The 27,502-nt window shown below is 38.4% G+C and overlaps 1 protein-coding gene across 1 annotated transcript in view; it reads left to right on the top strand.

Moving 5' to 3' along the window:
- Positions 1-27,502, top strand: part of ADAM12 (ADAM metallopeptidase domain 12) — a 187,609-nt gene that overhangs the window by 119,406 nt on the left and 40,701 nt on the right. The window contains exons 6-11 of the mRNA XM_035329413.1: positions 675-852; positions 5,675-5,740; positions 6,650-6,721; positions 7,752-7,921; positions 9,285-9,369; positions 14,691-14,839. Of these exons, the coding sequence (XP_035185304.1) occupies positions 675-852; positions 5,675-5,740; positions 6,650-6,721; positions 7,752-7,921; positions 9,285-9,369; positions 14,691-14,839 (720 nt within the window). The remainder of the gene's footprint in view (positions 1-674; positions 853-5,674; positions 5,741-6,649; positions 6,722-7,751; positions 7,922-9,284; positions 9,370-14,690; positions 14,840-27,502) is intronic.

Raw genomic sequence — 27,502 nt, 5'->3', positions numbered from 1 at the left:
CACACTGTAGCTGACAGCAATGTGAGAGAAGTGTTTCCATTGTTAAAAAGTCTTTGGGATTCTCAGACAGCAGATGATATTACAGTAAAATTATTATTTGGGAGAGTAAAATATGTTAAATGGGAATCAACCTGTTAATATATCTGATTTTCATTTTACTGTCCCATGATGTAAAGTTTAATAATCCTTTTTGATACATCTTTCATCTGGCAGACGTGATGCTTGCATCAGCATTTGGTTTAAAAGGTATCTGCAGATCATAATGAATTCTTTTTCTCTGTACCTTTTCTCATAAAAGCATTTCACCACACTTTTGTTCACTACTGTTTGCAACCGGTCCTCAGAAGCCCGCACGTCATTACTCTAGTCAGCAATGGCAATGCATCACTGGGAGAATGAAAAACACATAAAACACAAATGTGATTTTGCTCTACAGCACAACACTTCAGAAGAGGAAAATTTTGTTTGAGCCATTGCTTCTTGTAAGGTGTAGTGTGCTGCAGTGACAAATATACAGCTTTGATGTTTCCTGCACCACCCAGTCATGACATTGTAAATCAGCATTTTGCTTTTTCATATTCCATCATTATTAAAATCTGTTGTAACCTTGTTGAAGACAAACATAGGTTAGTTCTTGAAAGCCATGCGGCTTACTCTGCTCTCTTGTGCTACAGGGGAATTATTGCATTTGCAAACAAAAGCTACATTCTGGAGCCAATAGAAGGTGCTACGACTGAACACAAGATCTACCGAGCAGAGAACTTGAAAATAGTTCCAGGATCTTGTGGCCACCAGCTGGATATCTCTGCCATGAGGTCCCATGACACAACACACCATTCTCAAGCTGGCAGGGTAGGTGGATTATATAGTTTTACACTAAGTATCTTTCTGCATGCAACTCCATATCACTGACAACCATAAATATTTGTTCCAGCCTCATTTCCTATATACCTACCGAGCAAAACGCTAAATAATATAGTTGTCTTGTGTTGATGATAAGTGCTTAAGAACATGCTTAAAGTTAATCATATACTTACATGATTTGCTAAAGCTTTATTGTTTTGTTGGTTTTTGTTTGTTGTTTTTTTTTTTTTTTTTGCTCATGCATTTTATTTATACATTCTTTCTGGTGATGAGATGGCACAGAAAAGTTTGTGGTTTCATATAATGGTGTTATATTTTGTTTCACGTATGATTATAGCAACAATTTAAGAACCCATAAGAACACTAAGCAAGGTCTGGAAAAGTTCTTGCCCACCCAAGGTGGAAAAGAATATGATAGCTCTGATGCTTTGCAAATAGTGTTTTAAAACCTAAATGAACCTTTACATTCTAGCAGGAAAGTATCTTATGCAGACAAAACAAATTCTCACCATATTATTTTACAGAAGTATTATTGTCGTTGTTTTCATGTAAGAAAAATGTCCTCAATGTGAAATGCATCTAGCTAATGGAAACTAGAAAATGAAATGAGCTGAAAACCAGGAAGGAGAAATACTACAATAAATTCATGTGCATTTTGGAAGGGGATTGTAGAAAAGACTGTTTTAGGTGTTCAGAAATTATACAATGTTACAAAGCTGGCCTCAAAATTTATTATTTGTCGCATACTGGGTTTTATAGTTAGGTGTACTACTAAGCTTTCACATTGAGTTAATTGTTAAGGAAAGCAACCTAAATGGCATCACCAGATTTTATTTATGTAGTAGAATTAAATTATTTTATACTTTACGAATATTAGGCATTATCTGCCCAAATTTCTTTTTGTCTAAATAAATATTGCATTAGCTATTACATCTACAACTTTATTGTCTAATAATTTTTCTGAAAATGCATGAAGTCTGTAGGTTGAAAATATGAGTGTTAATCTGTGTAAGCTTTGTTTATACTTTCAGCTCAAATATTCTCTTTTCATGTTCCCTGACATCATATATATATATATATGTGACATGACTTTTCTGTTCTTTCTGGGAAACATAAGGGATGGCAGAATACAGCCATGGCCTTCCAGCTTGTCTTTCTATAAATGCAACTCTACCAAAATGGGCTTCCTTTCAATGCAGCTTCAAACGTAGGTTCCTACACTATGCCAGAGTGTTTCTGTAGAAACCACAGCCTAAAAAAATGTATTTTCAAATTATTTAATGTGAATAGGAAAGTTCTTTTCACATCTTTATTAAGGTTTACCTCCAAATGTTTGGGACTTTGCAGAAGTAATCAGTGTAACACAAGGAAACTGAAATAAAAAGCATGCGTATAACTAGCTGAAACAATCAAAACAATTTTACAATTGCCTTCATGGTTCTCACATTTTGTTGATGGCTTCAACTACATGTCAGAATTCACCTTAAATGAATTGATATGAATGAAAGATATTCTTGCCGTGGTTCACTGGACATAATTATAAAACCTGTCAACAACCACATCATAGAGTTAGGTAAAACACATATCATGAGTATGCTGGATACTCTTTTAATGTATGAATTCTGGAAGTTGTCAAATGTAATGTGTGGACTGAATTTTCACGTTGCAATGCTGTCATCGACTAAGCAGACCGTCAGGACACGCTGAATAAGAATGAACTGCAAAATATGGAGACACAAGGCTGCTCCAGATTACAGTGGGTCAAATAAGTAAATGCAAATCCAGTGTCAGGTTTAGGGCTTGATGAAAATTTTAGGTTTCTTGGCAGATTTTTGGGGAGCAGTTTCTTGTTTCTTTTTTTTCTTTCTTTCTTTCTTTTATTTATTTATTTTTTTTTTCCCTGAGCCTTCACTCAGATACCTACACTAAATGCTTATTGAGCAGAGCCAAAATGTTTGATCAATGTATCACAAATTTAGACTAGCCTTTAGGTTAGATTTAAGTACAAATCAATGATGGAACAAACAATAAACTCAGCTTCCCAGATCCAAACATGAGGTTTAATAAATCAAAGCAAATAACACAGCAGGTGTGTGTAGACACAGTTTTCCCTGTCAGAGCTGGGTCTCTGTAAGTACTAGGTTATGTCATAAAGCTGGGGGCCCTCAAGTTGAAGCGGGGAGCATGTCTTTCAGTTGAGCTCCATTAAGACAGGATCCTGCAGAAAGCAAGTCTGGTATGTAAGGCAGTCCCTACAGTATGTTTTTTCTCTGTAGCCACACAAAATAGCCATTTGTGTGGTCCTGGTGGATCCTAGAGCAGCTGTTCTGGGGAATTAGATCACAGAGAAGGAGAGGGGCTGCAACAGTGTGCTGCGAATCCAAGCTATGCCAATTCCCAGGCAGGAGAGCACAGGGAATATATAGTGGTACAGGACAACAGTTTTGCAGTAGGATCAGGTATGGGAGAAGCAGGGGAGCAGGACAGCAGTCAGCTCAACAAAGTGTATTGTCTCCCATTGTGAATATCTGTCATAGCTGTATTACTGACTCTTCATTTTAATTGTGAGTGATTCAGTCAGTCAATGGATTGTGCATTGATGCAGTAGGTTGCAGAAAGCAAGCTGAAAGAAGTGATAATTAGGTTAATTTTATAAATAAATGTCATATCCGAGGATACACGTAGCCTTTGGGCAAATCACAGGAATGGATTCGTTATGCAAATCAGTCACTGGAGGCTTATATCATAATACCTTGGTAGCCAGTTTCTCTCAGGCTAACTCTCTCCGGTCCAAACAATTTTATTTTTGGTAAAAAACGAATGGCTTGCTGACTGGTGTAACAGAGCTCTTCTTATATCTTTGCACCCGGATAATCATGTCTCAATCTTTTACTTTTCATTTGGAAGAAGACTAGAGGCCTCTTGGGGTATGTCTCTAATCAGGGCTGCATAATAAATTTCAGGTTTATATTAGACATTCAGTGTCTGAGAGACCAGTTCTGCCACAAACAAAACCCATATGGTCGTTTGCCTTCCGTGGCATCTCACTCATGTCCGATATTTCGCAGAGAGGTGAATTAAGCTCTGCCTAAACACTACAGGTTCAGCTGAAGTCTGTAGAGATGTGGCAGGCCCTTTACACTGCACCTGCTGCTGTTACAGAAGCAGCAGGAGCAGATGTGCTGGCTTCTGGTGTCTGCTTCTCATCCAGCATACCACCAGGCACTGCCCTGCGTGGCAGAGGAGGCATGGGCACGTGCACCAGGTCCGTGCACCCACCATGTCCCCATGGTGGTGACAGTTGCCTCCAGCAGAGACAAAGAAGATGACAGGGAGTTCCAGTACCAGGAGAAGGTGTAAGAATACCTACCCATACTCATTTGCCAGAGCCCCCGATGAGTGTAATGTTGTGAAGTTTTTGTACCAGTGATGCTTAGTTCATTAAGGCTAGCTTCTAGTGGTTTCATGGTTCAGAAATTCTGTCCAAGTGGAACTTGGAATATTTTCCAGTTCCTGTAGTTTAAAGACCATGTAACACTATTAAATATGACTTTTCTAGTGTTGGAAAGTTAGAGTTACATCTGTCACTTTCCTCTAAACACAATGTTTCTTGTAAAACATTCAGAATCATCAATCTGCCGATAACAAGGAGAAACACTTTGCTAATGTGAAGAAAAGTTTGTGAAAGTTGGCTGGAAGGTGATGTCCAGTACTGACTTAGCTTCACAGGGGATTGCATAGTTTGCCTTGGAACACACTGTTTGCTTTTGAAAGCTTTAGTCATGTTTTAGGTTAAAGAGCACTAGTTCAGTTTGAGACATCATAGTCATTAGTAGGTCATACAACTGCTTAAGGTCCTTAAGTTCTGGCATGAAGATCGGACAAACTGCTGGGACCTCTGTTCCCTAACTGTTTTATTCCAGAAACAAGGGAGGAATAATAGCATAGATGTTCAGCTGATGTAAATCACAGAACTTCCACAGACTTTAATAGGTCACTTAAATTTAGGGTAGCAAAGGAGCTGTCCTATGATTAATAGCATTAAAAAAATCATTTAATTTTCTTCAAAGATCCTTTTGGAGCTAAGCATTATGATTTTTTGGACCTGCATTCAGAACTGCAAGTAACATGACATGCTCTTTCACATGAATAAACAGATGCAAAATTAAATGTAGGCTGTCTATTTTTAAAGCATTACAGTTTGCTTTCCCAGACACTGACAGATTATTTAGCTGTTTTTTTTTTTTGTTGTTGTTGTTTTTTTTTTTTCCTGCAGTTTTGTTCTCTCTTTTTTTTCCCCCTACACAGTTCACAAGTAGACCACTTGATTGATACTCAATATCCCTTTATTACTTTATCCTGCTTTACTTGATATCCCTTTATCACTCATTTTTCCTAGTTGGCCATTTGTCTGTTGCATGAAATGTTTGCTAAAAGTTATTTTATCATTTCTTTAAATGTACCTTGGAAATTGCAAAGGTCTTTCTGCTGGAGATGATATTCTCTTGTGAGGAAAGATAACTCAAACTTTGCAGCTGCAGGAACCTGAAAGGTCGAGAGACACTTTGCAACACTTTCCTGCCTGCTGTGATCAAATCCTGGTTGTACAGGTCTTTTTTGTAAGCACCGCATGGACATGAGGAGAAGGAATGCAATAAGAAATCATACACCATGAAACCTTTGGAAGTCTGAGATGTTGTATATCTCCTCTTGCAAAAATTTTGTTGAAATGAGGGAGAGCTGATTCCAAGGGTCACATTGAAAACAACAAAAACAACAACAAAAAAAACTTTTTCATCTTCTTTGGCAGTACAAGAGGGAGACTCTGAAGACAACAAAGTATGTGGAGCTTGTTATTGTGGCAGATAATCGCGAGGTAAGAGACTTAAACATAAAAATATACGGGAAGCACAGGTGGGAAATGGGTTTCCATGGGATTGCAAGTAATGTGCTTCAGATAAAATATAGTTTTCACAAGTAATGCTTCTAACCTAACTAAGGCTAAGCAATGGAAGGCACTATTAAGATAGATGACTGCTAGTCATTTGTAAATGTTTTTTTTCAATATTTTGTAAGGAATTTGGCACTCGTAGATAACTGGGATATCTGGCAGTAATTCAAGACAAGGCAAATAAAACTTCACAGCCCAGGATTTCCTTGAGCTGGTTAAACCTTCATTACATTCCTTGCCTGCCCTCGCTGTGATTGTCACTGTTCAGAAGATGCTGTAGGATCCTGCATTTCCTTCTGAAGCAGTACTTTGCCATCACATTGCACGAAGCCTTGCTGACAGTTTGGAAGCAGAGCTTCAAAGCAAGGAACCAGGACAGGCTGCACAGCTCACATTCCAGTGAGCTGAATGGCAACCAAAGATGAGAAGTCTTGGTTTGAATTATTTTGCTACTTAGATTTTTGTTTGTTTAAAAAGATGATGGTCTTTCACTCTCCTTGAACACAGCTCATTAGGGAATAACTATCACTCTGCTGCCAAAATAGCTAACAGAAGAGCCCTTACTTTTTCACAAAACCTCAGTCCTAGAAAGCTTGCTATGTAAGACTTAGGAATTTTAAAACCTTTCTATGAAGAACAAAATCCTCTGTTAGCCTGCGTTTATTCTGAGTCAGATATCAGTTCCATGAAAACCAAGAGAAATCTGTCGTTGTCCTTTGCTTGCTCCCTGTAATCCCCAAACATCACTGACAATGTCATCAAGGGTAAGGTAGATGCTGGGGAGAAAAGCTGCCATATTTGTGCTGCTAGTACATTGATCCTTTATTTTCTAAGTTTCAGAGACAAGGCAAGGATGTGGAAAAAATTAAGCAGAGGCTGATAGAAATTGCAAACTATGTTGATAAGGTAAGAACATAAGAATTATTCCACTTTTTCAGAAATTACTGCACATTCTGAAGGACATTGCTGTGAGATTTATGTCTGTTTTATTAGTATAAATTAAGAAAACTTCTAAAGCTTAAATTTGTACCTCTATGAAAAGAAAAGGAACTTGACTCAGATTTACTGGTAAGAGCAAGTCACGTTTCTAGTATTTCGTTTCATATTATGGGTTGTCCCTGGCCCACACTCCCAGTGTGCCCGCCACATTCAGACCATCTCCTTACAGCTGATGCCCTGCTGGCTGCAAAACATGCAGTTGACAACCTGGCCTCTATCGATGGGTCACTGCCTGCCATCAGCCCACCAATAACAGCAGTGTGTGTTTTGCTCATTTGAGCAAACACATCTGCTGCTTTCCTAATGCCCCAGTATCTCAGGGCAATGTTTCTCTCCAACCAGTAAAACCAATAATAATAATAATAATAATAATAATAATAAAATTTTAAAAGTTTATTTTTGATGTGCTGCATGGCCAGAAAAATTAGGAGTGTAGTACTCAAATTATAACTAAGGGAGTCTAATTTATCTGAGAACTTATCATGTGATGCTTCAAGGACAGTAACTCAAGGAGAAGCGTTCGTGATTAAAAACAAGCTGCTGAAGGTACCTCCACCTCTTCTGTAATTGTCTTGCTGACTTATTACTGGAAGACAGGCGTTTTTATGTTACCTGCTCAAAATTAATTTTGCATGTTACAGTATATTTATGTTTCATGCTTAATTTATGCTCAACAAATGGCAGTGTTATCCAAATGGCTGCAATGCATATAAACAAGACAAAGATCTAGTGTATGCTTTTCTCAGACTGTCAGACAAATCCAGGCTTGATCAATTCCTGAGGCCCTCTTCACATTACTCTTACCTTAGAACTGTTATCTCTGCTTCATCAGTAACACTGTGTCTGCTCCCCCCTCGTATCAACTGTGGCATTTACTAGTGTGATAATAGAGTAGCCAACAGCACTATAATTGTTTTTGTTTCTGTTTTCTCATTAGTTCTATAGGCCACTGAATATTCGAGTAGCCCTGGTTGGAGTGGAGGTGTGGAACGACATGGATAAGTGTTCCATTTCTCAAGATCCTTTCACCAGCCTCCATGAGTTTCTGGACTGGAGAAAGTTAAAACTGCTACCTCGTAAACCCCATGACAATGCACAGCTAATAAGGTAGAGTTTATGCTATATCTAAGATTGGCTGGTATTTCAGTGATGTGAGGGTAGCTGCACTGTATTCTTCTTCAGTTGTCTAAGCTGTTGGGATGACCATCTGTGATCCTGAGGGTTTGTCTTTCCCCTCCACAAACACAGAAGTGCTTTGCAGGGCCCTGCAGCAGATGCTCCAGATAAATTTCCTTTCACAGCTCTGCAATAGCTATGACTTGTAGTCATTTCCTGAATACAACATGCATGGAAATCTGGATGTATAATAAGCCAATAAGGACATCGGGCACAAATTTGCAGCTAGTTTAAGGTGGTCTCAATCTGAGCTGTTATTGAAAAAGGCAGTCCTGCCCTCCCCCTTAAAGTAGAGCTAAGGGGGTATCATTGTCAGGTAGATATAGATATTCCAAGGTCAGGTTGGACAAGGGTTTGAACAACTTGATCTGGTGGAAAGGTGTCTCTGCCCATGTGCCATGTTGGACTAGATGGTCTTTAAGGTCCCTTCTATCCCAAACCATTCTGTCTCTATGATCTGAATCCTGCTCATTCATAGGAAGACATTAATAAAATTTAAAATGCAGTCTAAATCAGGCAATTAATTTGAATGTGTGACTTACAATTTAAATCCTATACATGTTTTACCCTGCTGCTTTTTCCTGGATTGAACTGAGTAAAAATGCAAAAATGCTCAAATCAAAAACAGTCTTAAAAAAAAAAAAAAAAAAAAAAAAAAAAAGAAAGAAAGAAAAAGTAAGAATAGCACCTCTTTCTTGATCCAGGTATTGTTTTGATCAATTAACCATTCTTTATACAATAGACAAAAGCAGACTTGATGTCTTAGTAATTAAAAGGAGCTCACTTTACTCATTGCACAGATATTCTGCCACTATCTGTGGGGGAATAGAGTGAGCCACTCTAAACTGTCATGAAGTATTTTATTATGTTTTAATACTTTGTTTAGAATGATTAAATTCCAGGTTTTGTATTACAACAAGTACCACATAAACTTACATTAAAATAAGCCTTCCTTGAGCTAGAAACAGTATTTTTCTGTGTGCGTTTCTATTCCCAACTTCAATCAGGAGAAAAAGAAAGGAAGAAGGGTCTTGTTACAGCAGTAAATCCAAAGGATGGTGATCAAATGGATCTTTCTCAGAGCAGGGTTGCTGTCATTGTCAGTTTGGCAAGTTGGCATGACTAATCTGTGCTTTTTGTTGTTTTCAACCTGCAAATGTCTGGAGCTGACACATTTGAAACAGGATCTTTGTTTGAGATTGGCAGAAACACAAGACTGAAAATAATAAGGGCGGTATCTTGGCACCGAATGCTGATTCTGGGATTCTTCTTTTCCTTTTCCGCCCTCCCGCAGCGGGGTGTACTTCCAAGGGACTACCATTGGCATGGCGCCCATAATGAGCATGTGCACTGCAGAGCAGTCTGGAGGGGTCGTCATGGTAAGTGGCAAAAGCACAGCCCTGGAAACTGGCCCAAGTGGTGCAATATGATCTCACGTGCTGTAGTGCTGTGTTCTGTACCAGCACATCAGCCCCTTTTGTCCCATTTTCAGTCTGAATAATCTATATCTGCAGGCAGTTTGCATGTAAAGTTTTTAACTCATAGTTTCCATACTGAATATATATGTACATTGTATTAAAATATAGCACAATCACTTTGCAAGAATCTTCTGCTCCTAGTGATTGTTAAATCAGGTGAAGAGGTGCTATGAAGGATGAGAAGCAGAAGATGCATTTGTTATGCACCTGAGTATACTAGTGTTACAGGCAACAACAGTCTACCCTGAATCTTTCATTATATTGATTTTATTCTGGATTTACACAGTTCCCTGTGTAAGGCCTTACTTTCCATCTTTGTAGCACAGTGGTTTTGTTACATTGCCAGACAACAAGCACAAACAATGGCAGCATTTATTCTACCTGAATCTCTCTCAGAGAATATTACTAGTAATGCTGTTGCTCCATGCTACTTGTAATGAACAAACAAATAAACATCTTAGCCAATTTCTGCTACTAACTCTGGAATACTTTCATTTAGATTTTTTTTTTTTTTTGAATTTTGAATAGTTTTTTTTAAGGAGGAGTGAAAGCAGTTTTGAATTAACTAAGCTTTTCAATTGAAGTAATTTAAATGAAATTAGGTGTGGACTCCAAGAACTTGCAGGCTACTAAGAGGCTCAGCTGGTGGCCTCAGAGCTCAACTCCAGAGCAGAAAGCCATGAAGCCCTACAAACCTCATAAATATTCTCTGCTTCTGAGTTCAGCTTGGAAGTGCTGAAAGCCTTTATTTTTTCTATGGTTTTGTCTAGGCTTCCCCCACGCTAGTTGATCCAGCCATTCTCTCCAGCTCTGTTGGATGCCTCAGTTCCATATCCCTACGTAAACAAGGTGGGAGTTGAGAAATGCACATTGCTTTCAGAGTTTGCATGGTCTCAAACCTCCCAGTTATTCAAAGCATCATGGAACCAACCTGGAGCCCAAGATACCAAGGCTTTTGCCTCAAGACTAAGCAGGGTAGTCCCAGAGATACAGTCCCTTGAAGCCCCTGCATTTCTTTGCTTCTTAGTGAGCATGCAAGCTGAGGTTGGTCTACATACAATGCAGGGCTCCTTTGTGGTCTCTGGGACAAGTAGGCAAGAAGGCAAGATGAGGCGATTTGTGCATTCATGGAAGATGATATATTGATGATCTAGACTGGGAGGATTTATGAGGTGAGTGGGAAAGATGAAGAGTAGGTAAGACTGGGAAATAACAGTCAATAAGTTGGAGAAAGTAGTGTCAAAATTGTAGAAAAGACGTAGGCTTCAGTCTCTTGGCAGCTTTAGAAGCTGAGTCTCTAGTCAGTGTTTGTTACAGCTTCTTGCTGGGTATCTGGGGGCTAGATACAAAAGGAAAAGGAGGCAAAGAGGAAGGAGAAGCTGGGGGAGTCTCCAGATGCACTTCCAAATCTTGGCAAAGGCATATATGAGTCAACCAGCCCCATTTTACCCATTCCTCCCTCGGGGTAATAGTCACTGCTTTGGCTTCATCTGCAGAGATGCTCTTAATGATGCCCTTAATGATGACTTGTTTGGTCTTTTAATTTATAGCATAAACTTTAAGATATGCTAGAGTATTTTTCTGCAAAGCCAGTCCTCCTCACTGTGGAAACTGTTTTTTTAAGCAGAAAAACAGAAACAGCAAAATCATTCCAATAACAAGAAAACAAGAATCAGCATTTCTTTAAAGTATTCTCAGGGCTCTGACAGAGAAGAGACTGATTTATGTGTCCAGGAGAAACCCGATGTCTGCAAAGAAATCGTAGCCAGGCCGCAGCTTCAGTTGTTCAGGGGAGCGTGTTGTTTCCCAGAGATTCCCACCCCAGTGAATTGAAACTTTTGAGGTGCAAATTAATCCGAGGCTTGCACAGCATAACTGGAGATGTTTTCCATCTTTAAGCAAATGCTCAAAAGGCAGCCAAATCCAAACAAGCAAACACTCCCTCCAAAACCTGGAAGGGCAGCTGTCCAACCTTTCCCCCCAGATTAGCAGAAGCTAGTTTGTGTATATACAGAAAAGTCTTGATACGTATCAATTCATACAGACAAAAACATTAAGTCCTCAAGATGTGCAAATGAAATAGCGAAAAACTTTTAACCTTGGAGGCTTTGGTGCACAAACATCTCAACACTGAGCAACTGAACATTTAGTTGTTGTTATCATTTGACCAGCCTCTTACCCATCCCTCTCCAAACACCCAACCCCGGAGAGTTCCTCACTTTGAAAACTGTTCTAAACAGTTCTGAAGGAATAAACAATGGAGTAAGAGCACGAGAAATAACTTCTGAATGCAAATCTGTAAAGAGTCGACTATGTGTGACTTTCCTGACTGTTTTGCAGTTACCCACACCCATTATGCAATGTAAATTCCCCTGCCATCCCTGTCTGAGAGCATGCCTCTCTATTTTCTGTAGGGCTGAATTCTCTTGGTGCTAGGTGACCCCCCCTTTCACACTATTTAACAGAAACTCAGGGTGGGAAGAGTGCACATCTGAGTATGAGACAGTTTAGGTGCATCAAGAGCATTATCATTTTTTTTTCACTGTGATGGTTCTGTTGTGTTGTTTACAGACCAAACACATTTTGACATTAAAACAAGCCTTTGACATATGCTTCAGTCTTCATTCTGTTGTTTCTAAACACATTCATGGATTTAAAATTAAGATGTCACTGAGTTGCAGTAACATAACATAGAGTTTTCATTCATGTCAAATTTCTGTTGTCTTTAGTGGGAATTTAGGCTAAGCAACAATTGTGGTACACGGGCACTTCACTTTTCAGTGAATGGCTTAAATGAAATAAAAGAATATTTCAGAATACTTGCAGTTTTACTACTGAGTGAACCTACATGGAAAGTACCAGTGTCAGGGCATCTAGCTGTAGGTGACAGTACTTTATTATTGAGGTTTGAACTGAATCCCAGTGGAATGAAGCAGAGTTCGACTGAAAGCAGCTGCTTGTTTTGTGCAACAGCTTATAATGTCTTAACAGTAGTTGGTTGTTTATTCAGTGGCTGTGAAACTGTTTGGTAATGACTTTTACTACTTAAGTTAGCTTTAAAAGACCTTGGTGGAATAAATCAGTCAGATTGCTATTCATTTCTTAAGTACTTGGGAAACTTAAATGGTCTCAGTATCAAACGGGACATGTCACTGTTTGTTTTGATAATCTTCATTTATGCTGTTTTCAAATAACCTCTGTTGCTGAGACATCACATTCCTTGTTTTAAAAATCCTCTCTAGAAACTGATAAAATTGCATTCCAAGTGGATCTGAGCAAGTAATGAGAACCGCATGGGTTGTAATAAATTTTTTGCCTATTCAAGACCCAAATTACATTTCAGATCATTTGTTGCTCTAGTTCTGGAGTGGACTGTGTGAACTCTTCTTTTTATTTTTAATTGCCAGTATTGGAGGCACTTAAATGAACAAAATCCCTTTGCAGTAAGCAGAAAAGAAACTGGTAAATTGAAGAAAAATTGAGCTCAGTTTGTTGTCTGTGTAGGTGGTTCAAAACTCAGAGGAATTTCTGAGTCTGGACAACATTGCACTAATTTTAAGGCTTTACTACAGTGCTTTGCTGGCACAATATGTGGAATTATATAATTGTTTTCATAATCTTTGGTCCTGAATTGTTTTCCAGTTGAGTGAGGGGTTGTGTTCCTTTTAGGACTTCAGATTCAATTTCACTGAATACACTAAATATTTCATAAATTACTGTAAGTACAAAGATAAAGTAATATGTATGTGACTTGTATCTAGGTAAGACATCTCCACACGTGGGCATTGTGCTGGAGTATGTATTTTCTTGGTTATTACAGATTATTTTGCTGCATATGTTTACTTTGGTTTTTTCTTTTACGAGGTCAGGTTGTACAGACTCTTTCTTCAGATATCTTAAAATATAACTGCAAACAAATAGGTTTTTGTTAGTCACAATATTTTGATACCAAAATTTTAATATTCAGGAAAAAAAAATGAGATCCTTTGTTAAAAGATAAAATTATTTTAACTTTATTCCAAATGCAAAAGGGATATTTTCTTGTTTTCAGAATTGGATCTCTTTTTGATTATGTTTCCTATTTAGGAATTGATTTACTAAAAATATGAGCTCAGACAGATGAAAGAAACTTTTAAATCTACTCCAAGACATGTATTAAGGGCTTCATCTATATATAGTTGATGTCTGAGACACTTTTACTTTTCACATCTTTTTAGTCTGAAGATTGGCTTAGATGATACTAAAAGAGTGTTTTAAGCTGAATATATTCATATATGCTTTTAGAGCAGGCAGCTGTACATAGTAATTCCATTTACTGAGTGATAAATGGTAGATCATGCATTTATATTACATGTTTATGCCTTTGGGGAAAGCTTTTATATGAGCACAATGGATATTTTTTCCCTCAAGGAAAGTGATCGATGTAGAAAGGTCTCTGGCTTGCGGTTAAGCCAGAACATCAGTCCAATCAGTAGCCTATAATCAGACCATGCAGTAAATTTCTTAGAAGTAGCTGTCAAAATAAATAAATAAATGATAAATAAATAAATTTCAACACAGATTAATGTTAATATTTCAATTTTGACACTTGTAGCTTTTAGAATATTCATAGGTGTTAAGCAGAGGCCATTGAAGTTTTCATCTTACTTACATTTTTAAAAGGTTTTCAAAGGGATATTTTTTTCCTACTAGACTTATGAATTCTTCTTCAAATTTCTGATATTAAAAAAAAAACCAGTCTGATGAAGATTAAATAGGTCCAGTAAAATCTATTGCTACATTTTTAGTTTACCTCCTGACATGAAGGACCTTCCTGTTTCCCCCCATCACACTCATCCTCTTCCATAAATCTTTATCCTTTCCATTGCTTCCCATTTGGGTTATTGTCTTCTGCCACTGCCATGTCTTGGGAGCTACTGAACATGGAAATTTTAGGCCCTCAATAAAGAGATGGCTCAAAAGAGATGGTTCAAATCTCCCCTGTGGTCTCAAATGTCTGGGGAAATTGGGTGGCCAGAACTGATGGGCTGCTCTGAAATTCCCAGTCTGCACCTGCTACACGTGAATTAAATTGTGTGCATTTAACAATAGTGTTACTACAGCTGGTAAGCTCATAAAGCATTTTGAAGAACGAGCAATTGGACCTCAGAAGGGAAATGTGTATTTTTAATTATTTCCTTACCTTGACTTTGCATTTTTTTTATTATTATTATTTGTTTAAGGATCATTCAGAAAACCCTCTAGGTGCAGCAGTCACCCTGGCTCATGAACTGGGCCACAATTTTGGAATGAATCACGATACGTTGGAGAGGGGCTGCAACTGCAAAGCATCTACTGAGAAAGGGGGTTGCATCATGAATCCCTCTACTGGGTAAGTGCGAGGGTAAGCACTGGTATGTTGCAGTTATAGTGGAAAATTTTCAGGTTTTGTTTTCTGTCTCAGGTACATTTAAATTAAAAAAGAAAAACCTTCCAAGACCTGTCAAATCTCCTTGCAGTTATCCCCCTCAAGCTGAAACAATTATACTTCTTATCAGTATAAAACACGTACCATTGTACTTTTCCATTTCCTTGTTACGAGTGTGAGAGACAAAAATGCCATAAGCAGGTGGTTAAGTTTTTTTAAAAACCAAACTGCATTGCAAGTGATGAATCAGAATATCCTCCTTGCTCATCTTGCCAACTGAGCATCACAGTCATAATAGGAAATGAGCAATGTCCCAAGGCCAAGACTAAGATGATTGTGTAGGAAATAAAGTAATGCAGGAAATATATTATTATTAGACTCTCTGTAAAGCCTTTGTCTTGCACAGAGAAGGTCTTTAGTTTTGCACAAACTTTTGCATTCCTCTGCCTGTTGTAATTGTGTAGCAGTGTTAACAAGGGAGCAAATCGAGGCTGTCAGCTTAGCGGGGTTAGGCCTGTTCAGTGGCCAGAGCAAGATCTTCCAAGGAAAGATAGAAAGCGCCATGGAAAATAAAGCCAGTGAATCTGTGGCTGATCATCTCTCTGAGTCAGCTCTGAATGGCTGCTCTGCTGACGATAAAGGCATATAAGTCAGGAGAGAAGCCTGGTGGTTTAGTAGACATAAAAATGCACAGGCACTGTGGGCATGGCAACTAGTTACAGCTTGTTTCTCTGCATTTTAAATTCTATTAGAAACTTAATTATATTATGAAAGAGTTCTCCATGTCCAGATTCAGACAAGAACCAATGGCATGAAACTGAAGTAAGAGAGATGAGGTTTACCAAAGCTTTCTGATGCAAAGTGGCATGTTGGACTAGTTAGCCTGCAGAAATGTGACAGTCTGACTGGAAGCTGGTAGGAACCAGTTAGACAAATATGTGTCAGCAGCATCTTGTAGGTACAGCTGGATTTGCCTTGGGGTGAGCAAATGGTCTAGGTGATCTTCTGATGTGTCTTCCAGCTCCAGCTCTCCCTTTGTGTGCTTAAACTTCATATGTTGCTTGAAACCTCTTTGGGATATTTGATCAGGTCAGCCTCTGATTGCTCTGAGGCTGCATGTTTCTGGGAAAGGAGGGGAGCAATATGGGAGAGGGCAAGGAGTGCTGGTCAGGATTGCTCCCTGCTGGTCAGCCAAACAGCAGCTTTGGCACATCTTCAAAGGCAAGCTGTCACCCTCCTTCAAGGCAGAAAAAGAGATGCTGGCCAGAGGCCAAGAACAGCAAGTTGAGACAAACAATGAAAAGAGAGTTGTGTGCTTGGAGGAGAATTAGAGTGGTTCTACAGTTTGGAAGAGAAAAATAGCCAGGCTCTTCTAAAACAATAGGTAGTAAATATCCCCATGAAATTGCATTCTGCAGCACGTCAGGGCTATTAAACACACTGTGAAAACAAACTGAAGTTGGAAACAAGGCTCTGAAGTGAGGTGATGTGATAGCTGGTATGCAGTGGGCAGACAAGTCTGGGCTCTGAGCTCCTGAAAGATGCATTCAAACCTTAGTCATCTCAGCTGAACTACTGGTTGGGCATCCAGTTACTCCATGTTTTATAAATACAGGAGATGCTGTCAGGACAGAAATTTCTAGACACTCTGATTTCATAATGGGAAGATATCTCTAATATGAACCTAGCTAGCTCTTCTCTGGTTCTGCCTTCTGAACCACAGTCCTGTGAGTTTATCTGGAGGTGTCCTCATCTGCTTGGTGTGCCAGTCCAGTCACTTGGCTCTGGGTATGGACAGACTAAGGTTGTACCTGATCAGCCTAATCCTTACATAAGAGTCCGAGAAACTCAGTTTGCTTTATGCCAGGGTTTCAGTAGCACCATTACAGGTTAAAGCACCATATATATTATAGGTTAAAGGCCATACTGCCTTAGTAATGCCCTGCCCAACACCAGCACCATAGGTATTAGAGCTTTGGGATGGTGCTGGCAGGTGCACTTCAGCTTTGTAATGTTGTCTTTAGATTTTGACCAAATTTTGTCTACAGCTTATGCCTAAGGAAGAGTTGAGGCATTCAGAGAAGAGAGTAGGCTGGTTTGTTTGCAGTGACTATTGATTTATAAATGGAAATTTTAACATTGGGTTTGTAGCCTTAGGCTTTACCTTCATGCTGTGCTGTCAATCTTTAATAAATATTCCAGGAGAATACTTTACACCTTAAGCCAAACTGCATTTTACCAATTTAAAATTAACACTTTAAATATTTACCCAACAACTGACCAACGGTAATATTTCTCTGAGCACCATTATTCAAGAATCACTGAAGAATTTTCAGCTCTGGAAGTGTCAGTTAAGAGAAGGCCAAATTAATATCCCCTGCCTGAAAAACATTCTCAGAATAAGAAAAACATCAAAACAAAGAACACCTCAGGGAAGCTAAATACGTTTGGAGAGACAGCTTGCTCTCTCTGTATACTCTTTGACATTCTGTGCCCTTCTAATTTCTGTTGGTTTAAGCTAGAGTTAATAAGTGCAGGAAAAGGGAAAAGAAATCCTTGTGCTGAAGCTAGGGTAAAAAGTAAGAGCCCCTGAGAAGTCCTTATCTGATATCTAAAAAGAATAGAAAATATCTGGGTTATAACAGAAATGCCTCTGCAAACTTGACTTTGTAGTCATTTGTTTGGTTCTGCAGCAAAAGGGAATGTTTGAAGGCTTTTTACTTAAAAGTGATTTCATTAATTATTGCCATCTTCTTTCAGTTCTTATGTTTCAGCTTTTGAAGAGGTTAGCATTAAAAAGTCATCTTGGAAATTACTTCTTGGTGGAAAAAAATCTCAAGGGATCAGTGTGGAATTTAAACTCTGTTGGATCTACCCTTTAATGAGCTTCCTATAGCTTTCACTCTTAAGAGATACCAGCAAGATGTGTACCACTTTTGTGTGAGCAACAAATGCCTTAAAGACATGCTACCTTAGCAAAATATATTTTGTATAAATGGAATTAAGCATATAAAACCAAAACCAGAATTTATGGCACTCTGGATCTTTTTGAGATTACAGTATCTGCAATGGAAATCACATAAACCCCATTGTAGAAGTTTCTGATTTTTGTTGTTATTGTTGTAAAAATAGTATCAAGAAGGAAATATTTAATATTAACACATTGTTCCCATTTTATGCATTTGTTTTAATCACACCCTTTCATTTCTTTTAGTTGTTTTGACTATAAACTCTTTCAAGTGATAAAGAAGGCAATAAGGACTCTCAAAGAGATTTGCAAATCTTTTTACTGAGAAGACTGTATCTGAAAACAAAGGGACTAAGCTGAGTCAGCAAGGCCATTTCAGTATTCCACTTGTTTTCCAAGTATCTCCCTAAATTTTGCACTCTTAAGACAGCAAATATTCTTCCTGACAGCTAGATAAAACCAGAAGAGTTATAGTGAAACTCAAGGCATTACTCTAGATATATATCACTGCAACTAAACACAGAATTTATCACAATCTGTGGAGCAAAATTACACCAATTAACGGGGCTTTTTTCTTTAATAATTTTGGGAATGTGCTCCTTCATCAAAATTATGCACAGTTATCTCCGTGGTTGTTGAAACAAGATGAGTTACTTCAAATTAGTTGGACGCTTAAGAGATCATAAATGCTTGAAATGTCTAGCTAGCCTTAAGGGGAGCAAAACCTTTTTAGCTAGCTTTCTTCCCTTTAATAAACTCAAGAGCTTATATTTCATCTCACCCATGTGTCTATATCCTTGCCAATAGCATGCTCTTCTAATTTATATACGGGGGACTTACACAGCTTGCTAGTCTTCGGGGCAGTTGAGCATACTATAAATGTGATATTCCTTACCACTAATGGAAAGTATTCCTTCATGCCTTTTCCATGTTTTCCACCTTGCTTAGGTGTTAGTGAGAGCACAGGAATACATAAAGGACACAAAGTCTCACCAAGCACATTCAGAAGCTTGATCCTGCTCTAGTTTCCATCCCTTTCCAGAGCCCCATGACTTGCCATAAAGACAGATTCTTTCTTTGTCACCTGGTTTTGTGTTGCTCTTACCAGGATCAGGAGAATTCTGGTTGCTGTTTCATCTCAGCCAAAGGTAACTGACATGCCAGGCAGGCTAGGATAGACTAGGATAGAGAAGTTTGATTCATCTCTCCTTGCTCTTCCATAGTCAGAAGCAGTTTTTCACCATGCCGATAGAAAAGAGGATGACTGAATAAGGGCTGGTCTCCGGTTCCCTTTGCATGTGGCTAGGGGAATGACATTGCCTTGAACTCTAGGATCAAGCAACAGCACTTTGTGTCCAGTCTCCCAAACCCTCCTGCTCTTCAAGCACAGCCTGGCAGCAGGTCATGCAAGTCCACTTTGACTCTTATTTCTACTTTGGCTGTATAACGCTTCTCTTCAAAGACTGTGGTGAAGAGACTAAATAAATGTGAAATAATTAAAAATAACAAATCCTTAAGGAAAAAAAAAAATACTGTAAGGACTATTGTTTCAAGACGTGGATTCAAGGGGTATAAGTTTGTGCTCTTCAGGAACTGCAAAACCTGATGTGTTGAGAGAGGGCTTGGCCCTTGCTATCTGCCTGACAGACATTTGAATGAAAAACTCTCTCTCATAATCTTTAGTTTTAATCTAAATTCCTCGGGAGTCCTGTTTTTCGTTGCCTTGTCCCAGGCTGTGTGCTGGTTTGCATCCCAGCGATGACATGCAGCATTAGGGAGGGAAGCCCCTCGGTGCCATGCAGGAAGGTCTGCGCCAGCAACATAAACAAGGAAGCAGCTTCTCTGTAAGGACTTCTGTGCACAACAACTCCGCTTTGTCATGCTTCTTTTAGCGTGATGTTCCTTTTGAAAAGTCAGAGAATGAATTGAATCCCTCTATGCCTGGCTTTTTTTCTCTCTTCTTATCTTGGATCTTGTGTTACCATTTCCACTTTCACAGCTAGAATTTAAAGTCAGTATATCTTTCTGATTTGGTCAGGTTTTAAATTCAATTTGCTCAGATAAATAAGACTGTATTTGTTACAGGGAAGTGGAGTTTGGACTGTGAATTCATAGTGGTGGAAATGCCTGTGATTTGCCTAGGCTGCAGGATAGCTTGGGGCTCTACTGAAGCCAGGGGACCAAGTTTTTGTGTAGTGATCATAAGTGAAGGAAAAGGAAAAGGAAAAATGAAATTGAAATCAGTTCTTCAACCTCCCAGCTACTGATCATCATTTCACAGGATTTTTGTGGAACTGTGCCTCTCAGTAGAAAATAATAATAATTAAAAGAAATAATAATAATTTTGAGTAATTGCTTTTCAGTCCACAGTTTCATTTTAATTATTGAGTTTTGGAGGCAGGGTTTGGGGAAGGAGAACAATCAAAATCACAAAAAGAGCAAGTAGTGGAAGCTGAACAAGGTAGGTAGAGAAATACTGGTTCATTTACTTTTGAAATTTGGAGATGATCTTTTTTTTTGGTTTTCTTTAGTGAATCCCCAAAGGATCCACTGTTATATGTTTTTAAGTAGAACTGAAATCTTTGTCATTATAATTAAAACATATAGCCAATGGAAAGGTACAGATTTGTGAATGAGAGTGAGGGCAAATAATAATTTGTTAAAAATCAGCTGGGTGATAGTCCCAAACTAGACTAACTGAAGTACTAGTGAAGAGAAATGGGGAAAAAGTAAAGATGGGAATCACCATCAGGAGGGCTTCTTTCAGACACCAATGAAAAAGAGCATCAGTATATGCTGTATTTTAATTCCCTCTAGGAACAGGGCACTGAGTATGGTAGTTACAGTAAAGTCAAGGCTAAATGAAATATTTAAGTGGAAATATAGTGTTAGTTCCCTAGTAATAGTATCAGATGTCTATGAGTTTTCTTCAAGAGTGGTTAAAATGTAGTACCAAGCAAGACCATAAGTAGCACAGAAGATACAAAATGAAAATGTCCTCATTTGCCTGACTGGCAATAAGTTGGTCCGTGGTTTTATTCTGCAAGTGCTGTAGGCATCCAAACATTAGGCTAGGAAGCATTTGTTCTTTGTTGTGTGTTATAGGCCAATTCCCAACTGACCTGAAAATGTAGCTCTGCATGATCTGGGAGGAGAAGCTGTCCCTGAAAGGTAGCTTTCCTGCAAGTGAGAAACAGTAACATTTGATGGTTTACTTTCATGCATTGACTTCAGAGGACAACAGAAGGTTCATTACTCTAGTTTATGTCATTTATAGCATCTATTTCTGGTGGCAAAGGAAAATTGGTTGCATTGGCTACTCTCTGTTTACAGCCCTCTGTGGTATCAAGTTTATTATCACCAATATCTAAAGCTGCTCTTTGCTTGCCTTCTCCTCTCCACCTCCTCTCTCCCTCCCCCCACCGGTTCCCACTCCTAGTTCACATTGATGAGAGTCTTACTTTGTTTTGTTTTCTGGTTTTCTTATCTTAAAAGGTCTGATACAGATTCTGAAGTGCTCTGATTTTCAAGTTTTCCCCAGTGTTTGCTGTCAGTGTGAGGGCAGGGCTAGCAGATGTTTCCACACTCACAGGTAGCAAGCACTTCAGGAGTCCAGCCATCACTTTGCACCTTCTCCCCCAAGCTGCCAGGGTGCAAGAGTCGGTCTGGAAATGCTCCCCAGAGTCACTGAAGTGTCACAGCTCAAACTGGGTATTTGTTTTCTCTATTGAAGTAAAAGTAAATGGTAGGTCATAAGCCTGTGTATTACAGAATCTGCATACAGGCTCTCTCTGTAAAAGCCATAGATATTTCTGATTGTCACGTTCCACCCACAGCAGACACTTTGAAATATTAGTCTGGGTAGAGAAATTGGTCTGTGGATCAAAACTCCAGCCTGACTGATTCCTGTGTGTCCGTTTATTTGCACTGCTGGTAAACTGGACTAGCATTCTGTGGGGCTACGTGTTTATCCAGATCATGGATAACATCCAACTTAAAAAAAAAAAAAGACTTGGCGGGGCAGAAGAATGATGAGGATTATTTAGTGATCTGTTTGGCAGCTCAGGCACACAGTTACCCTGGTGCAGTTGGGATAGCTGTGAGTAGCAGAGTTGGGGCAGGGTGAGGACACACTCAGCAGCTTCTTTGTCTCCCTTCTCCACCAAGGACAGTGTCTGGGGGACCTGTGCTCCCTCACTGAAGCATGTTGCACAATCCTGAAGGTCTGTTCTTCCCTTGTGGATCATCCATTGCCATTAATGAGATTTAGAACTGCACATCAAAGAAAGCTAGTAACAGTAATGATGATTTTATAATGCATAAATATATATTTGCATGATATGTGGCTGGTGTCTCTTGGAGAACCATTCTGTCCAGTAGCTTCAACTCTCTGAGGCTTTTCTTTGGAGTTATTATTTTGTCATCCACTTTTGTTTGATTTTTGTTTTTAAACTGACATATAACAAATTCTATTTAACTACATTATAAACATGTGTTTAGATGCATAAAGCAAGAATTTGATATTTAGTAAGGAGAAGATAGGAAAGTACTAATGTTATCCTATATTAAGTTTCAATCTCAGTTCTTTTTGAAAAATCGTCTCAAGGAAAGAGGATACAAGGTTGCCTTGCTTTTTGTTGTTCAAAATGTACAGAACTTCTGTAGTATACAGACCTGGGCTATGAAATATACCTCCAGAGCATGCTAGCTTCAAGAGCCGGTAGGGTGTACCGTGAAGTCAGCATCTTGTTTTTGGTACCAAACTCAGCTTGAAGCAAAAACCCTTTAATTCGTCACTTCACAAGGCGTCACTTCACTTCACAATAATAAACCAACTCACTAACTTAATAAATGAAGTGCTAAATAATAACAATAATAATAATAATAAGGCAAAAGGTCATGTGGGAAATGTGATGGAGACCAGAAATACAGTGTGGGAAAGGACTTTTTAATTTACTGGTTGGTGCTCTTTTGTCCTTTCTAGACATCCCACAGTACCTTGTAGTTGCAGAGCTGTTAAACATTAAATAATCAAACCATTATTAGTTACACAGTATTTCCTGACCCCTCTCAGTTTGTTTTCAGTTGTGCAGACCTTACTTTGCATTTTTCAGTCTGGCAGCTTAGAGACTTTAAACTGAAGAGTCAGCAGAACTATCTGCAATTACCTCAGTTACAATTTGAAGAAAATGAAATTATCTTTAAGATGTAAACAGTTTCTAATTAAACTCTGAAGCTGTTTATGTTTCCAAACTGGTCTAGAGCTGAGCTCTGCACAAAGACAGACTTCTTCATTGTCTTCTTCCTTTTTTTTAATAAAACTGATATACTGATGTAATAAATCGTTCCTGCCTGGGCTAGGTCTGTTGTGCCAGCAGTGCAACTTATTTTTTTTACAAAACTTAAGCAACATATTCCTATGCCCTAGTAATTTAGCACATTGCATTCTGGCTCTTCCTTTAGCAGAAAACAGTCATGAGATTACAAAATAGATTTATGTCAGTCTTTCACTTAACTCCAAGTAGCCTCATGTCTGCAGTGCATTTGGCATTCCTTTTTTGTTAGTAATTTCCACACATTATGGAAATATTTAGTTGTTTTAGTAAATAAGATCTGCATTCAAGAATTAGTAGCATTGGTTAAAATACATGACATGTTTCTCAGTCATTTACAAGAGTGGAACACTGTTAAAAATTAATGCACAAAGGACAGGTCCTTAATTTTTTTATTTATTTTTATTATTATTATTTTTTATGTTGCTCACATCTTAGTAGATTTGCAGTTAGAAATGAAAATATTTTACTTTTTTGTGTATTCTAGAGGAGGACTCATATGGATTTACAGCATGCATTTTCTGTAAGTGAAGCTGACAAGGAGAGAGGTTACTTCTCAAATGAAAACACATTTTACTTCTGGTCTGATTATTTATAGCAGATACTTAGGGACAAGTCATGTTTCCTACTATGTGATGTATCCAGAAGGGGTACAGTTTTACCAGCTTGGATGCTGGTATGCGAGAGTTGAGCTGCATTTTGTCATCAGTGTAATACCCATACAAAATACAGCTCCATTAGGGGCATTTTTCTCCTGTAGTACTCCTATTGCCATGACCCGTGAGAACAAATCATGTAAGGACATTTCACTTTATCTTAGCTTTCTCTTTCATCAAAAGAACAAAACGAAACAACAGCATTTCAACCTGCAGTGATAAATCTGTAGTGCAGGGCATGGAGAATTAAGTGTACAATGTCCACTTTTAATTGGTGTTAATGAATTCCAAACTCCCAGAGTATAAATGGAAACATACCTTAAAGGGCATATTCTTAAGGTCACATGAATGTTGTTTTTCGTACATATGTTTTATGCCCTGAAGCACTTTAAGGAATTGGTGTTGACTTGGAAGTCTGAGTCATTGTAATTAAATGATGCCTCCAGCTGCATTTGCCACAGTTGTCATGGGAATCACAGAGTCTTTTGTGTCTGGGATAGATGTGTAAAATGTTTAAAATTCAGAGAGGGAAGAAGTCCATTTTACCCCACAATTGCTTCCTGCAAAGCCAGTCTCTATCTCTCTTTTTTTTTTTTTTTCTTATTTCAAAGTGTATGACAAAGCCCCAGATGCACTTACTGTGGGATTCTCATGGCAGAAAGGCAGGGAGGCTCCATTTCAGCTTTTCAAAACTGAACACCACAGCTACAGTGGTGAGATGAAGATAAGAAGCCACATATTTTAACATGAAATCACAGAAAATAAAGAGGTGAAATAACTTTAGTCTCCTAAGGAGCCTTGCTGGCTTCTTCTAAAGTAGCATGAAAATTGCATTCATATTCATCGTCGACGTTCTCCTGGCAGCCAGCCGGCATTAGATGTGAAATCCAGGCTCCATTGAAGTTGATAGGAAAGCTCCTATATGGTCAGGATTTCATCAGGATCTGGATGGATTATTTTAGATTTTTTGCCTGCTTAAGGATCCCGAAGTTATAGATCATGGCTGGATCCATTATTTTGCATTTTTTCTTGGCTTGAGGTAATTACATGCTATGGCAGTAATCTTTTTTTCTTTTTTTTTTTTTCTTTTTTTTTTTTTTTTTTAGGCCCTGTTTAGAAAAAAAGAAAAGGTAATTTTTTAATTTTTATTTAGGATTTTTTTTTTTTTTTTTTTAATAATTCCACATTTATTTGCCTGATATAATTTAGGTGGTGTGGGAAAAAGCTGCTTTTCTCTTAGTGCGCATCTTATACACACCCAGAAGGTGGAAATTATGCCATTTTTTCTCTAACACCCTTGTCTTACCAGCTGGCATTTCCATAAGCTTCATCCTCCTAATGCTTCCTCATGAGCTTTGTTCAGAGATGCTTTCCAAATCTCTTCACCCTGGCCCAACTTCCTCCCTGTGAGGATTCTGGCATACTCTGAGCCTTCTTCCCTTACCTTCCTGTCATTTGATCTGTTCAGTTGATGTGCAGGCATATTCTGGCCCAAATCCATATGCTGAGTCCACATAAGTTCCGAAAGTGTGGCAGGTCTTTAAATCAGGCTCGTCAGATGGGTCAGATCATCACTGGGAGGATAACTGTGCTTCTTCTGGGTGTGGCATATTCAGAATTGTGTTACGGATACACACAAGGCAGGACAGGAGACTGTGCTGGTGAAAAAGCTAAGTGTGCATAAATAAGTCTTGTGGGTTGATTTTTCTCTGTTACCATTTGGGTTTGATACTCCCCTTTGTTTGGTTTGGCTTGGTTTTTGAAAAATGATTTTGTTCTGCTCCTTCACCATGCTCTCTATAAAAGTGATCCTCTTGAAACCCAGTTCCCTTAGTCAGATTTATATCTTTTGTCAGTCTGCTTCTGACCTATTTAAAAAACAATTCCAATGTTTTTCAAAGGACAAAATCAGAATGTAACTGTCTAAAACAAAAACTGATTGTAAAATCACATTGGGAATAAATGAAGTGTTATCAGGCCATGATGCTGTCCTAGCATTTCAAGCCAGACCAGAGAGGGCCTTTTATCTAACCAGAAATCAATGGGAAGCTGACCTTCAGCAAGGTATTTTGAGCAATGAGACGGAACATTTATCTTTATTTGCTTATCTTGTGCTGAGGGCACTGTGTTTTCTGTGACAAGTGTAAACACAGACAATGCTGGTCATGCTTCTTATCTGCAGTTTCCTTCAGCGTTGGTAACTGATGGAGGCATGGGATGCCTGCTGCCCTGCTTTCTTTTAGCCTGGGACCAAATATGACCTGGTCTTTTAATCCCTTCCTATATGATGCTTTTTTTTATTATTTTTCTTTGTTTTGTAAATTTGTAGTCAGCATTGGATTAACATCAAGTTTTAAGCAGTAGATTGTGAAACCTGAACTCTCAGCAATCCAGCAAATTTTTATTAATGAGGTAGTGGTCTAAAAGGAAACAGAGCAAAAGATGAGCCAGAGGCAAATTCAAACTGATTATAGCTACTTTCCTTGGCTGTCCAGCTTCCAACAGGAAGAACAGTTGTCTGAGTTCAATTCCCATGGAGCTTTTGCAATGTAGATAACTCCGGCGTACCGTCAGAATACTGTCAAGATTGATAAATTGGTTTGGTATTGCTTCACCCACTGAACACAGAAATGAAAGTCACAACAGGCCTCTCAACAAGAAAAAATTCTCTGACTGTACATTTGTCAAAGTAAAAGTAACTGCTAATAATGTTTTATTTGGCAGTTTTGTGACTGCCGAAATATCAAGTCATGACAGTGTATACTGTATGAAGCCATTAAGTGTTGTTCCTTTGCAAAAAAGTGTTTTTCTGGACCATCTAGTCATTTGCTTCACCACTGCTTTCTGCCCTGAAGTCCCACATTCAGCACTATAAATCTGCTTTTCTGAATATTTCAGGTAGTAAAATTTTCACTTTCAGTTTAATGGGAGAGGTCAAATCTCAGCTGGGGCTATGAGAATCCGGCCTAGGCACCTGAAGTAATATTACTCGAATGAAGCCTGGGAATCTGCATTATTCCCAGGGCTAAATTACAAAGATCCTAAAGCATTTATGTGTGAAGTTTAAACATTTACCTGGAAAGACTTTATTTCAATAACCCTGGAAATTTTATTGTAGTTCAGCAAGTCACTATCACTACATATCAATTAATTTAATCACTAGTGTGGCATTCACAGTTATTTATTGGAAGTATTAATGCTACCATGTAGTGAACATGACAACAGCTGTAGGAGAAATCTAGGCTTGCTTTTAAATCACTGACCATGAACTCAGACAACAAGAGCTTTGATGTCATGTATAACTACATGGCCCAATTCTGTGCTCTACTTTATTGATGCTTTAGGGATTAAAACTATAACAGAGGAGCAAGAGAGTGAAAAATAGGCTAGAAAAATAAGTATGAGTTGCCAGACACCTATTTGCTTTTGAAGCAACTTCTCACTTCAATGCTTAATATATATGTAAGAAAGAAAAAGACAAAGACAAAGACAAAGAAAAAGACAAAGACAAAGAAAAAGAAAAAGAAAAAGAAAAAGAAAAAGAAAAAGAAAAAGAAGAAGGAAAAGAAAAAGAAAAAAAAGAAAAAGAAAAAGAAAAAGAAAAAGAAAAAGAAAAAGAAAAAGAAAAAGAAAAAGAAAAAGAAAAAGAAAAGGAAAAAGAAAAAGAAAA

Source organism: Oxyura jamaicensis, chromosome 6, assembly GCF_011077185.1.
Source record: "Oxyura jamaicensis isolate SHBP4307 breed ruddy duck chromosome 6, BPBGC_Ojam_1.0, whole genome shotgun sequence".
NCBI lineage: Eukaryota > Metazoa > Chordata > Aves > Anseriformes > Anatidae > Oxyura > Oxyura jamaicensis.
This window is presented reverse-complemented; position numbering and strand designations above follow the sequence as displayed.